Below are 15,141 nucleotides of genomic sequence, written 5' to 3' on the forward strand. Positions count from 1 at the left end.
ACACAAATTCCATTCAGATCTTGAGCAATCAAGATGACTCAAGATCAAGCATTCAAGGATACCTTAGAAATTTGTAGAGCTGGTTTGGTTTGTCTAGCATCAGAAAGAGTTCTAAGATGAAGCTGTAAAAGGTATTCTTGCCTAATTTTCCAGTTTCTAGTAAGAATGTGTACGGAATGATTAATTTTATGACAACGTCTTTAATGGTTTCAATCAACTAGTATCTGTATAAGAGATGAGTCTGGGCAGAGAATACAGATTTGGGGTTTTTCTTTCCTTAGCTTCTGACCCTTATGTTCAACTTAGTATCCTAAAAATCTCCCTGCAGACAGAAACCAACAGTTTAGTCCCCCCATACCTGGCTGATTTTCTCAGAATTGTTCATTTCTCATGTGATTATTATGAAAGCAACTGTTAATATATAACCCTGCCTTCTGGCCCATTGATGAATCCGCTCCGCTTGGGTCATGTGCTTATAACTCACCCAGAGTAATTCTCTAGTCAAACTGGATCCCAGTTTATCTGAGGAGATAATAAACTTGGGATCACTGATTGTGGTCATTTTGTAACACGTGAACTTGGAAAGAGAAATCTGTACCACAGCAAGATATCAAATTAGCAAGATGGGATGAAGAAACCAAGTCTCTGGTTCTCTGATTCCAATTAATTTTGGACACCCAAGCACATCTTTTACTAAGTTTTGTAAGATACCTCTATATCCTTTTAATTTCTCTCCTATTGTGAAGCTAGTTGGAGTCAGTGTACTAATAACCAGCCTTTTGCTTTTAAACAGCAGAAATTAAGGCAAAATGAGTCTGGTTGTGGGTATCTTCCTCTTTGCTTCCCAGTCCTGTTCTGTTTAACTGAACTGTAAGGCATAAAAGAAAAGGATCAAATGTAACATAGGTCTTTCTTCATTTGGACACCACCATAGAAGTGTGCTCTGGGATGAGGAGGTTGATAGAAAACAATATCAATAATGATGCTGAAATGTGACTATTCTTTTCCAGGTCACCAGATGTTGGTGTTTGGGTTTTGTTTTATTTTTAACTCTCTGAGAGTCTTAAATTGAATAAGCAGTATACGTTAAAAGAAGGTTTCACATGTAAAAGACACATATATTTGACTCTGGTACATGTGAAAATTTATCTTAATAAAAGATAATTTCCAATAGTGTTACAACTAGTTATTATATCTGAGTCTTAATATTTCCTTGCTACTGATGAAGGATATACAATGCTAATTCATAGAGGGCACTAAAGATTAAAGAAAATAATGAATAGAGAGTGCATAACAATAACATCTGATATACTGTCTCTACTTAAAAAAATATATGCCCCAAATTTCTAATTCTATAGTTTTAAGGGGTAGGTTTAGGCACTATTGAAACTGTATTCCCATGTAGGTCAGTACTCATGTGATAACTGTTCCAAATAATCTGCTTAACAACTTAGCATCCATACCTTTGGCAAGCACTGAAATTATTTCCCTACCTAGAATGTATTCTATTTCAGAACACCAGTGAAGTAGGAATCAGCTTCTAAAAACCTGATAATGATGCACTGAGTTCCCGAAAAGTAGGAAAAAGGAACTCCTCTTACAATCCTTAACATAAAAACAAATCAAGATCATGAAGTGGTTAAATGCATTTGATAAGATTTCCATTTTAAAATGTCACACTATTCTTTCCTTATAAGCAACCCAAAGAATTGACTATGTTCATCAAATACAAGAATATTAGATGTATTAAAGAATCTGATGTAAAGTGACAAAGGTATAGTCTAGCCTGCACGCAAAACAGAAATTTCTTCTCAGCATTTCCCACAGAAGTCTGCCCTACTTTATGTTTCATTCACATTGGTATTTCTTGAAACTAGCTGGGACCCACTGTTAGCCCTCAGATATTGAATTACATACTTTCAAATTGGACTAGTTCCTACCATGGCTACCCCAAAACAGAAAATCTTGTGCTTCTCCAGATATATCAGATATAACCTCAGCCCTCTCACACCAAGCAATGTATGCCATTTAACTAGTGCCTGGAACCTACACAGACTCTCAGCGTTTGGGTATTAAGAGATTAAAATCAATCCTGCTTGGGGCACCTGGGTGGCTCAGTCAGTTAAGCGTCCTACTCTTGGTTTTGGCTCAGGTCATGATCTCATGGTTTTGTGAGTTCAAGCTCCACATCAGGCTCTGCAGTGACAGTGTGGGGCCTGCTTGGGATTCTCTCTCTCCCTTGCCCCTCCCCCTCTCTTTGCCCCTCCCCCACTCACATGGTCTCCGTTACTCTCAAAATAAACTTAAAAAAAAATCCTATTTGAATAGACCCATAACCAGTAAAAAAATCGAATTACTAATCAAAAATCTCCCAAAAACCAAGAGTACAGGGCCAGATGGCTTTCCAGGGGAATTCTACCAAACGATTAAGAAAGAGTTAACACCCATTCTCTTGAAGCTGTTCTAAAAAATAGAAATGGAAGAAAAACTTCCAAACTCTTTCTATGAAGCCAGTACTACCTTGATTCCAAAACCAGACAAAGAGCCCACTAAAAAGGAGAACTATAGACCAATTTCTCTGATGAACATGGATGCAAAAATCCTCAACAAGATATTAGCCAACCATATCCAACAATACATTAAAAAAAATTATTCACCACAACCAAGTGGGATTTATACCTGGGATGCAGGGCTGGTTCAATATCCACAAAACAATCAATGTGATTCATCACATCAATAAAAGAAAGGACAAAAACCACGGGATCCTCTCAATACATGCAGAGAAAGCATTTGACAAAATACAGCGTCCTTTCTTGATAAAAACCCTCAAGAAAGTAGGAATAGAAGGGTCATACCTTGAGACCATAAAAGCCATATATGAAACACCCAACGCTAGTATCATCCTCAATGGGAAAAACTGAGAACTTTCCCCCTAAAGTCAGGAACAAGACAGGGATGTCCACTCTCGCCACTGTTATTCAATATAGTATTGGAAGTCTTAGCCTCAGCGATCATACAACACAAAGAAATAAAAGGCATCCAAATCGGCCAGGAGGAGGCCAAACTTTCACTCTTCACAGATGACATGATACTCTATATGGGAAACCCAAAAGACTCCACCAAAAAACTGCTAGAACTGATCCATGAATTCAGCAAAGTGGCAGGATATAAAATCAATGTACAGAAATTGGTTGCATTCCTATACACCAATCATGAAACCACAGAAAGAGAAATAAAGGAATCGATCGCATTTATAATTGCACCAAAACCCATGAAATACCTAGGAGTAAATCTAATGAAAGAGGTGGAAAATCTAGACACTGAAAACTATAGAAAGCTTATGAAAGAAACTGAAGAAGATACCAGAAAATGGAAAAATATTCCATGCTCCTGGATAGGAAGAACAAATATTGTTAAAATGTCAATACTACCCAAAGCAATCTACATATTCAATACAATACCTATCAAAATAACACCAGCATTCTTCACAGAGCTAGAACAAACAATTCTAAAATTTGTATGGAACCAGAAAAGACCCCAAATAGCCAAAGAAATCTTGAGAAAGAAAACCAAAGTGTGGGGGATAAGCTTAGGAATCCCCCGGGCTAACACCAATGGCTTAACAAAGCATAAAGAAATACAAAGTTATAAAATGCTCACACCCAAGTTTGGGTAAATCAGATTGGCACTCCAAGAATAGGGGGGTACAAAGATACCCCAAGAATAGGGAATCACAGAGGTGCCAGGAATAGGGAGATGCAAAGGCACCCCAAAATAGAGAGAGGGTACAGAGCCCCCAAAATAGAGAGGGAGAGACAAAGGCCTGAAACAGAAACAATGCAAAGGTGCCCAATAATAGGAATAACAAGACTAGATATTCAGGGTGAAAGCACCCCAAATTTAGTACTATAGCAGAAAGCTGCTTTCACAGGAGGATAGGGCCAGGTTAGGTCAATTGGTGAACAGGACTATGGACCACTGCGCTGCAGGCAAAGCAGCACAGAGCAGAGATGGTTAACAAAAGAAAAGGTGTCTTGTTAACCCTGAAGTTATTCACCCTATCTGTCTCATCCCCTAGGCTAGCAAAGATAAACAGGCGCGGTACCTCGTGGGCACCTCCTGTCAGCCGTTAACAACCATCTACCAATCTGCCCTGCACCAGGATTTTGTTTTGTGTTGACCCTAACCCCAGACACTGTATATCTTCAAAATCCCCTTTTTCCCCCTCACATCCCCAAGTTAATGTTCACGGTTTCTTTGTCTCTTTGTGCACCCCCCATCATGTTTGTAAGCCTTCTGATCTGAATAAATACGGGGCAAGGACCCTTATTCAGTACTCTTGTCTTTTCCCGGACATTAGCCATCTCTCACTTTAATCCTGTATCTGCTCTTTTGCTGGCCAAAAGAGAACTTTAGACTTAGAGTCTATGACACCACAGCAGGAGGCATCACAATCCTCAACTTCAAGTTGTATTACAAAGCTGTAATCATCAAGACAGTATGGTACTGGCACAAAAACAGACACTCAGATCAATGGAACAGAATACAAAATCCAGAAATTGACCCACAAATGTATGCTCAACTAATCTTTGACAAAGCAGGAAAGACTGTCTAATGGAATAAAGACAGTCTCTTCCACAAGTGGTGCTGGGAAGACTGGACAGTGACATGCAGAAGAATGAACCTGGACCACTTTCTTACACCATACACAAAAATAAACTCAAAATGGATGAAAGACCTAAATGTAAGACAGGAAGCCATCAAAATCCTTGAGGAGAAAGCAGGCAAAAACCTCTTTGACCTTGGCCGCAGTAACTTCTTACTCAACACATCACCAGAGGCAAGGGAAACAAAAGCAAAAATGAAATACTGGGACCTCCTCAAAATAAAAAGCTTCTTTCTGCACAGCAAAGGAAACAATCAGCAAAACTAAAAGGCAACTGACGGAATGGGAGAAGATATTTGCAAATGACATATCAGATAAAGGATTAATATCCAAAATCTATAAAGAACTTATCAAAACTCTACACCTGAAAAACAAATAATCCAGTGAAGAAATGGGCAAAAGAAATGAATAGACACTTCTCCAAAGAAGACATCCAGATGGCCAACCGACACATGAAAAAATGCTTAACATCATTCATCATCAGGGAAATACAAATCAAAATCACAATGATATACCACCTCACACCTCTCAGAATGGCTAACAATAACAACTCAGTCAACAACAAATGTTGGCAAGGATGTGGAGAAAGAGGATCTCTTTTGCACTGCTGGTGGGAATGCAAACTGGTGCAGCCACTCTGGAAAACAGGATGGAGGTTCCTGAGAAAATTAAAAATAAAACTACCCTATGACCCAGCAATTGCACTACTAGGTATTTATCCAAGGGATACAGGTATGCTGTTTCGAAGGGGCAGGTGCACCCCAATGTTTATAGCAGCACTATCAACAATAGCCAAAGTATGGAAAGAGCCCAAATATCCATCAATGGATGAGTGAAGATGTGATACACACACACACACACACACACACACACACACACACAAAGGAGTATTACTCGGCAATCAAAAAGAATGAAACCCTGCAATTTGCAACTACGTGGATGGAACTAGAGGGTATTACTCTAAGCAAAATTACTCAGAGAAAGACAAATATCATATGACTTCACTCATATGAGGACTTTAAGATACAAAACAGATGAACATAAGGGAAGGGAAGCAAAAATAATATAAAAATGGAGTGGGACAAAACATAAGAGACTCTTAAATATGGAGAACAAACAGAGGGTTACTGGAGGGGTTGTGGGAAGGGCATGGGCTAAATGGGTAAGGGGCATTAAGGAATCTACTCCTGAAATCATTGTTGCACTATATGCTAACTAACTTGGATGTAAATTAAAAAAAAACAAAAACAAACATTCCTGTTTGAAAAACGGGAGACTGAATTTCCTGTAGGGAGTCCAAGGATTTTCCCTGTCTCTATGCAGGACCTACGTATTTTCCCCATTAATAGCCTTTTGCCTCAAGCCTCAGGCATTGCACTCCTTGGTTTCTCTGCTAGTAAAATAAGGGTGGGCAAAGCTCATCCCTGTCTTGTAGTGAATGATCTCACAAAGCTGGAGGAGAGTGGTACAGGCACTCTACACTCAGTGTGGCCACCTGCTTCTTCCCTCTGGACCCCTTTTGTAACTATTTTTGAATTATTTTTTTTAACAGAATTATAGTTAAGTACCATCTAGTTGTTCATACCCCTATGAAATAAGAAGAGCTTATTTTTATTTTTGTGTTTTGATTCTAGGCATATGAATGAAAGTACCCTCACTTAAGTATTTACACACTCACACATCCACACATGGTGCCAAGACTGGGCTGTAATGGTGAACTAGACAAACAAGGTTCTGGTCTTCACAGGGTTCTTAGAAAGGAAGTAAGCAACAGCCCTAGATGAAAGGGTTTCATACACTTAAGAACTTCAATATTCTTGCCTGGTCTTAAAAATCAGACAGTATGAAATAAACAATGTATCTAACCTTGTACTTCTGACAAGCAACCAAAAAAACCAAAAACAAAACCAAAAACAAAACCCTACCTAAAACAGCGTGTTACCAATGAAGCCATTCCATTACTTAATTCACTCTAGGTTTGAATGAATTTACCTCCTAATAATCCTTTTTCTAAGAGACTTCCAGGGTTTGTCCTAATAAAACCATAGTAAAAGAACAGCACTGGTTTGGTTCCTATCCTTTTATGCTAAGTATCCATGGATGTTACTGGAAGCACTTTCTAAAAATCTATTTCTCAAGTCTATAAACAATTCCCCAGGGATTCCTCCTATACAAAGACATGGTCTCTTTAACAAGGTCTGCTCAACCCTTTGCCAAGACCAGGTCTGTGACTTACTAGTTCATTCCTCTCCAAGCAGAGAATGGAAACTTCTCCCCTTCTGCTAATGCTTGAGGAGAGACTTGGAAGCATGGTGGGCAGAATATGAGTTTATTTCTCCATTTTAGCCTGTTTTACCTCCTCCGCACATGAACACCCAATAAAATGAAAGTACAAAGACAATTTCTGCTACTCTTTATTACAGGAATTACTTTACTTCTGCCTATACCTGACCTGCTGTCTACTTTGCTGCCCAATCCTGACTCAACAGTCAATTCCTTCAAACTTAAACTATATCAGACATTGACTTCTACAGCATCATGGCAACAACATGTGATGTACACATCATGGTCCCTTGCTATAGGCAGGGTCAATAGTTTCTACACATTTGCCTTGCAGTTGGTTTCCAGGCACAAGCATTCCCACATCATATTCCTAAGCCCCATAATGAGCTATTTTTGCCACACACATCACGCTAAGGTCAACAGCCCAGACATATAGTTTCAATTCCCTTTCATTATAACTTATGGCTCCAGAGCTGGCTTTTTGTGCCTCATCCCACACTTACCTCCTACTTTTCTCCTTCTGTCATAGATTTAGAGAAGAGAAAGGCATAATATTATGTAGTTACCAGAGCCATGAAGATTCCACTGGTGACAGAAAAAGATCCAAACTTTAGCCCAACTAGCTTGTGGCTTAGCCTTCTTTCTAGTGTATGTGTTTTGCATTTTTCTTTTCATTATTTCCATTCTGTACCCTGATGTCACAGTCCCCATTATAATCCAAATACAAACACATAATAGATGCACAACATATTACTGTGGCCCAGAGTCTGGCACTGGCATGGGCACCTTTCTGTCTAATGGGCTGAGATTGTCAGGAGACGCTCTAAGGAACAAACACACTGCTGTAAAGATGCTGGCTGTTAAGAAGGTGAGGCAGGAAGGCTACTACAGGCGGAATCTGTGGCTTGCCTTCCTCTGTCCCTGAGAAAGGAACAAAAGTATAGGATGGATTGGAGATCGTCACAACAATCCTGTGAGGTAGGAGAGTATGCAATTACTATATCCATTTTCCCATTGAGGACACTTACAATCTTTCAGACATGTGGGATGTTTCAGATCCAGATGTAATGAATGATATGCAGGCATGTGACCTCGGAAGTGAGTTTGTCAATCTCGTTTCATTCGAATGTGAGAGATACTTTATAATCTTTACAATCTTCTTTCAACAGTTTTGTGAGAAGTTACTTGCTGCATTAAGGCCATTTCACTTTCTCCATCCATAAAGTGAAAGTAAAAACAAGGCTCACAGGTTTTCTGATCCTGAGAGTCAGAGAACAGGGCAGGACCAGGACCTACCTCTCCTTAGAGTCTGAGATACAGTGATTTTCCCAGCTTGTGCTCAGAGAGGCGTGGCCTGGGCAGTGTCGCAATGCATTTCTCTAGTTAGGAGGTCAGAGAGCTGGGGTCAAACATGGGTTGCTCAGTACCAGCAAACCTCAGGCAAAGCATCCTCTACTGGTATTAGCACAGCAACCAGCTCTGGATATGGCTCTGGATACGGACAATTATCTTTTGGCTTTTTGGTAAACCCCACACAAAAGGTTTCCTGAAGGCTGGATCTACTTCATAACCCTCACTGACTTAATTATGGCACCAATGAGGACCAGGGAAGAAGAGCATGAGCTACAGACAGGACAAAGTCCTGAATCTTAACACCAACAGGTTATCTTACAACTGCTCTGATCCTCACCCTCAGCCCTGTCATACTTCCCTCACGGGGGTGTCATGCTCATTTCACTGAGCCTCAACTTTTTCAGATGAGTGACTTTGGCCAAGTAGCAACAGACCACTGAGCCAGGCAAAGGACTCCCTGGATCCTAGGCTCAGCTTAGTTCAAGGGCATCTGTGTCAGAGGCCAGGTTCACCAAGACCCCTGTGAGCCAGGCAAAACTCCAAGGCCTCTGGCTAGGATGGTGGCTCAGTCAGTCCTCCTCATCCAGGGAGCAGATAGTCAGAGGAGCCGTGTTGTTAGCTCCAATGCTATAGCAAGGACTAAAGTAGGGCAGGAGACGCCCAGGGAAGGGATAGTGGGGGAAAGTGAAAATGTGGGAGCCATTGTCAGTCACATTATAGAAAGAGATATCATGGGCCTCATAATCCAGGAAGATCCCCACCCGGCGGGGAGGGACCAGCAAGGACAGGAGGGGGTATTCATCAGTGCCTGCTCGGTACTCATTTCCCTTCCGCAGCCTTATCACCCAGAATCCATAGTGGGGGGATAAATAGACCACCTCCTTCCGGTCTACATTTTCCTTGCACACTCCCAGGCCCCATTCTGACCTGTCTCCCACTTCCACCTCCCAGTAGTGCCGGCCTGAGGAGATGCACTGGCTGCCCAGGACGATATTGTAGCGGTAGAATCTCTCAGGATTGTCGGGCAGTTTCTGCTTGGTATCTCCATAGTGCACGCATTTTCTGTCCTCAGACACAATGAGACGGGAGTAAGCAGTGTCTGGATCCAGGCGCACATCGGCTAGGGGAAAAAGATCCTGGTTGGTGACACTGACACATGGCACAAGGCACGGGTGTGGTCTCTTTGATGAACACAGCCATGGGTTTCTCAAAGATGGGTGGGACTGAGGCTAGCTGGGGCATCCAGAGGGCACTGAACCATTTTCTTTCTCTAGGAGGGGTCCCTCCCACTGCCCATCATAACCTTTCCTGGTATTCATTACCTGCGTATGTCTTCAAAATCTCTCTTAGCCCCGGCACACGGCAATCTGTCTTTAGCTCGAGGGAGACTGGTTCTGGTCGCTGTAGGCTCCAAGACTTGCTCCTGGCAGAGAAGTGGTGACCCTTGAGGTCAGAAGACCGTTGGGACCATCTGGGCCTTCCCTTACTACAGGAAAGATGGGCTTGGCCAGGGACAGTCAGTGGGATGCCCCTCCACAGCAACAACAGGCAAAGCAGAGATGTGATGATTATTTGCCTGAGCCTGAATGGATTGTGGTACAGAGAGAACAAACACATTTTGTGCTGGGGGAGGGTCAGATGTGTAATGGGTGCTGGGAGAGGCAGCAGCGTGCCACAAAGGAGGAAGGCCAATACCCAGGCTGGAGCACCAATGGAGACATCTTTTTTCCCTTCTTGGGCAACCTACTTAAGACTACATATTTTATAACTTTACCTGAAATTCTTATTGGAACTACTGGAAATGAATTTGACTGACTACAAAGAAGGAAGAAAGCTGATGAACAAAGCTTCTTTAGCAAATGTAAGGAAAGATGATTATGGACCAGCAGCCACTCTTCTGTAGGTATGGGGTCTACATTTCTTCCCTACTTCTGCCTCTGGTCGGGCCCCACTATTCTTCACAGGGCTGCCTTGGAGCTCCAAGGATGTGAACATACCTGTTTAAGACTTCCTGAATACCCTAGAAGGAGAAAAAAAATGCAGCACATGAGTATGTGCTATTCCCCCTTTTTTTTTTAATTTTATTTTTTAAAATCTACATCCAAATTAGTTAGCATATAGTAAAACAGTGATTTCAGGAGTCGATTCCCTAGTGCCCCTTACCCATTTAGCCCACCCCCGTCCCACAACCCCTCCAGTAACCCTCAATTTGTTCTCCATATTTATGAGTCTCTTCTGTTTTGTCCCCCTCCATGTTTTTATTTTTATTTCCCTTCCCTTATGTTCATCTGTTTTGTCTCTTCAAGTCCTCATATGAGTGAAGTCATATGATTTTTGTCGTTCTCTGACTAATTTCACTTAGCATAATACCTTCCAGTTCCATTCACGTAGTTGCAAATGGCAAGATCTCATTCTTTTGGATTGCCAAGTAATACTCCACTGTATATATATACCACAACTTCTTTATCCATTCATCCATCAATGGACATTCGGGCTCTTTCCATACTTTGGCTATTGTTGATAGTGCTGCTATAAACATGGGGGTGCATGTGTCCCTTCGAAACAGCCCACCTGTATCCTGGGTGGGATATTGCTGGGTCGTAGGGTAGTTCTATTTTTAATTTTTTTGAGAAACCTCCAGACTGTTTTCCAGAGTGGCTGCACCAGCTTGCATTCCCAGAGTATGTGCTATTCCTTGGAGGGACCAGATAACATCGAGCCCTGGGAGGGGGTTTCTCTAAGGGAAAGGGAGGTGGAGAGCAAGGCTGGACTGGTTGACTTCAGGCTCCACCTTGACTCTCAGGCCAGAGGGGAAGGACTGGTATGAAGCCAGAGCTGCCTGAGCGCTGCCCTACCTGCAATGTGACAAAAGGTCATGCCAGGCATTAGCCGAGGGGAGAAGGTATATGGGATCAATGACTGACAGGCTCTGGTGAAGACTAGCTAATTCTCTCCTGGAGTCCCATGCCACCTTCGGCTCTCATTCAAAGTTCCCAAGAAAACCCACCACTTACCTGCAGCATCCAGCGGACAGGCCTCTGAGACCTCTCTTCCAGCTCTGCAATCATCCCCCACAGCACCCGACTCTGCTGGATGAGCTCATTACGATTCTGCTCCAGTTTTTGCACGGTCTCCCCCTCTTCTTGCTCTAGGCTGGTGAGGGCTGCGGCTGCTTCTACCTCCAGTTGCCGACCTGGTGGCTGTTTTTTCTTTAATAATCGCCGATATTTCTCAAACTCCCACATGATACTCTGCTTTCGGGTTTCTACCTGGATCTATAGAGCCAGGACCAGAAATCAGTACTGCTACTTCTTGTAAGGGCCATCCGGGACTGAGGGAACTGGCACATGCATACACACATACTCTGGCATGTGCTGGTACCAACTGTGTATCAGGCCCTGCAGAAACCAAGATGAAGGATACTGATTTTCCTACCTCTCCGTTCCCAGAGCAACAGTACATGCTTCTGGGTCCCTATTACTACTCTTCTTGACCCTAGTGGGGCCCAGGATATTATCTTGGTACTCTATGCTCTAGACTCTTTTCTATTTTCAGAATAATATATTCTACCTTCAGAATAATGACCAGGAGGATTACACTTAGGTCTCTAAGGCAGTGTGACTTTACACTGTTAGTGTTGATCCTTATGGATTTTATATCAATTCAATATGCTCTTTTAGGTTGGTTCAGTGTTACCTCCTGTGGATCAAAAGTTCTGACGGTTTGGTAGTTAATGGTTCTCAAACTTATTACAGGGATGATTATCCAATATTCTAGTAACTTAACTTTTAGTAAATATGCTCTCACTGGGGAAAGTGAAACAGAAACAATGTATTACTAAGCATTATATAAATCTTACCAGTGTGAATTTATGCATACCTGAATTATGTAATTTTCATTTCTCACATGTGAGGACACAAACCCAGAGGTCATCCCTTTATCGCTATCAAGAAACTGAAACTGAGAGGGTACATAGCCTGCCTGAGGCCACACACTTGGTAGAGAATGCTGGTTGGAGGACCCCAGGGTCTCTGACTTGAATGCTGCATCTGGCCTCATACAGATGAGGAGGCTACCGCAGGCCAGCTCCAGGAAAACACAGGGACCACACAGTCTCCCCTCCCCAGGTGGCAACCTGCCTTCCAGCTGGCAGTTCGCTTCCTCTCACCAACTTCCAGCTTCCAGGCCTCATCTTGCTCTTTTTTCAGATGCTCCAAAGCCTCGTGGAGTTTCCACTGAAAGAAAGAAAAACCTCATGAGGACACTTCAGGCAGCCCAGGTTGTCAATGAGGCTTCCTAGCATTGGCAGGAAAACAAGTGTCCCCCAGGCAGGCAGAATGAATGCTGGAGGTAAAGGGAGTGCCTGGGGTTGGCGTGGGGGACAGTGATTCCTGCCCGGACGACATTGGAGGCAGGACTCTGACCATTTCAGCTCCCACAGTTTCTAAGTTTCTGTAAAATAGAAGAAAAGGTCCATTTCCAACCTTGGATGTTCCTATCCATGCCTATTTTTATCCTTATCTGCCTTGTTATCCTATAGCCTCTTAAAACCTTGTTATTCGGAGTAATGTCCATGTGGGTTAGCAGCATTCACATTACCAGGTTGCTGCTAGAAATGTAGAATCCTGGCCTCACCCCTGACCTACTGAATCAGAACCTGAATTGTTCACATACATATTAAAAGTAAGAAGCTCTATCCTAGAATATTACCATAAGAGATTACTGCTGGAAAGCATAAAGTGTTCTGATCATAATATTAACCATTTTATTAAAGATTTGCCAGGTGCCACATGTGGCTTCAGCACTAAACCTATATTTAGTGCTCACAACCCTTGAGTATTATCCCTATTTTGTAGATAAGAAAACTGAGGCTCAGTGACTGAACTCCCCAAGGTCATTCAGCTAGTAAATAGGTGGGCTGGGATTTAACTCCGCTCTCTAACTGCTATGCCAATATTTCACTGCCTCCTTATTTTAAAACTCAAAATAAAATGAATTAGGAAGTGCTTCTAATTTTTTAGAAATCATTTTTTCATAGAAAAACACCTAATTCGGGAGATTTGTTTTACACTCTTACATTCTAAACTAAACTTCAAGAAAGAGAAGACCAGTACGAGATCAGTGGATCACAGAATCACTGGGATAATGAATCTGATAAAGATATGTCAGCATGGGCATCTGGAAAAAGAGCAAAAAGCTGGAAACTGATGGGGGGAGCTATAGAAAAGGAGCAGCAGGTGTAACAGAGATGACCCCCCCAAAAAAAAATAAAAAGAGTAGGGAAAGGAGAAAGAACACTGGATGAAGAGCAAGAAGACCGAAGTCCCAGCCTTTGATCTTCCTTTAACTTATTTAACCTAAAGTCAGACATGCCTTATAATGTAATATTAGATAATCTCACTTAATCCTAAATGACTCAGCCATGGTCCCTTCCAGCTCTAAAATCATTTATCATGATCTCAAATTTCTAAGCCTCAGTTTTGTAGATAAAGGACAGAGTTGAGGTGACTATTGCCAAATGATTATTTGTGGCATTGCTAAGAGGAGTTTGCAGATTTTGCTGGGTGTGGCCTTGACAGCTTCATGCCCAAACTCATTCAAGGCTCTCAGAACCTCAGCCAAACCAAACTGGTCTCCTTCAAATTCTCAGTAAGGAAAGCATGTTTGGGCTAGGCATTAAGCCATGCTAGGCTCAGGGATAGGGTGTGGAAGCAGGAGGAAAGGAAATGCAAGGAGAGGTGTGGCTCACTGTATCTGGTCCCCAGGATCAGTGGGTGTGAGGAGTCAAGGGAATCAGCTCTCACTTAGTCTCTGGGGCTCCTGGTCAAGTCCTTGATCTAGAGACAGCCAAGAGTGGGGCAGGGGAGAGACTGGGGTGGCTGGCCTCCATCTCCCACCTTATACTCCCAGGTGGCATCCTCCATAGGCACAACACTGTGGTCCTCATGCTCAGGGGACTGGCTGCAGGCCTCACACATGATCAGGCCATCCACCTTGCAGAACATCTTTAGCTGTTCCCTGTGAAGCTCACACACATCACCCTTCAGCCCCATTCCTGGATGCAGCCCTAGCAGACGAACTTTTTCTACAACATTGGCCAGCTGCCAATTAGGCCGCAGGTTCCTTGGCTGGACAGGAGCCCGGCAGAGGGGACAGGTGTAACCCCAGTTCTGGGATTCTCCTGGAACCTCCCAGAGTCCAGAGAGACAGCCGTGGCAGAAGCTGTGACCACAGTCGATGCTCACAGGCTCCCTCAGAAAGGTCATGCAGATGGGACAGGCCACTTCTTCCACGATGGCTTCCACCAATGCCGCAGGATCCATGGCTCCTTCTCACTCCCTCCTCAGAACATGAATAAAGCCAGGCAGAGGTAGTCAAGGCTGAGAAGGAAAGAAAAAAAAAATAACAGGATAAAAATGTTCTTCTGTTGAAGAGCAAAGGGATCAGCAAAAAGGATAGTGATTGAAAAAAGCTAACTTTCACCTTTGGATCCTTTACTGACCCTATTTAATAAGTGTTGGCCTTCCCAACTGAAGTTCTGACTGAGTCATATTATTCATACCATGGTAGAGACAGCTGGGGTGCCTAAGTGAGTGGATATTGGGAGTTTTCTGTTTTCATTCATTTGGTCAACCCTCCTCTGAGTTTGTTCACCAGACCATTCCCATTCTACTTCAATCACATTCTCCAAACCAGCTTTGTTTCTCTTGAGCTTGGTAAAGGTCCCCAAAAATGTGATGTTTCAGTATCCAAAATAAGGCCAGAAATACCCCTAGGTATATATACTTCAAGGTGCAGAAAAGGTAATAATACTAGATGCCCATTGCCTATATGCTTAG

At 42.7% G+C, this 15,141-nt stretch overlaps 1 protein-coding gene across 1 annotated transcript; it reads right to left on the reverse strand.

The window, feature by feature from the left end:
- Positions 1–6,972: 6,972 nt before the first annotated feature.
- Positions 6,973–14,676, reverse strand: TRIM68 (tripartite motif containing 68). The gene is made up of 6 exons (XM_047072520.1): positions 14,200–14,676; positions 12,442–12,537; positions 11,317–11,577; positions 10,300–10,322; positions 9,625–9,725; positions 6,973–9,422 (listed from the first exon to the last, which is right to left on the reverse strand). The coding sequence occupies exons 1-6, from the start codon at positions 14,623–14,625 to the stop codon at positions 8,872–8,874; spliced, it is 1,458 nt and encodes a 485-aa protein (XP_046928476.1). The 5' UTR covers positions 14,626–14,676; the 3' UTR covers positions 6,973–8,871.
- Between the last annotated feature and the right edge of the window lie 465 nt (positions 14,677–15,141).

The sequence above is a fragment of the Lynx rufus genome, unplaced genomic scaffold (assembly GCF_022079265.1).
Source record: "Lynx rufus isolate CCGP_SWC_20201006 ecotype Redwood Valley unplaced genomic scaffold, mLynRuf1.p SCAF_9, whole genome shotgun sequence".
Classification (NCBI taxonomy): domain Eukaryota; kingdom Metazoa; phylum Chordata; class Mammalia; order Carnivora; family Felidae; genus Lynx; species Lynx rufus.

Excerpts from the sequence above, each read along its gene's own strand:
- TRIM68 (XM_047072520.1), bottom strand. The coding sequence starts at position 14,625 with ATGGATCCTGCGGCATTGGTGGAAGCCATCGTGGAAGAAGTGGCCTGT. Across the intron at positions 11,578-12,441 it reads AGCGAACTGCCAGCTGGAAG|ATCCAGGTAGAAACCCGAAA; the intron begins GCAGGTTGCCAC and ends CTGGCTCTATAG. Across the intron at positions 9,423-9,624 it reads GATTTTGAAGACATACGCAG|CCGATGTGCGCCTGGATCCA; the intron begins GTAATGAATACC and ends TTTTTCCCCTAG.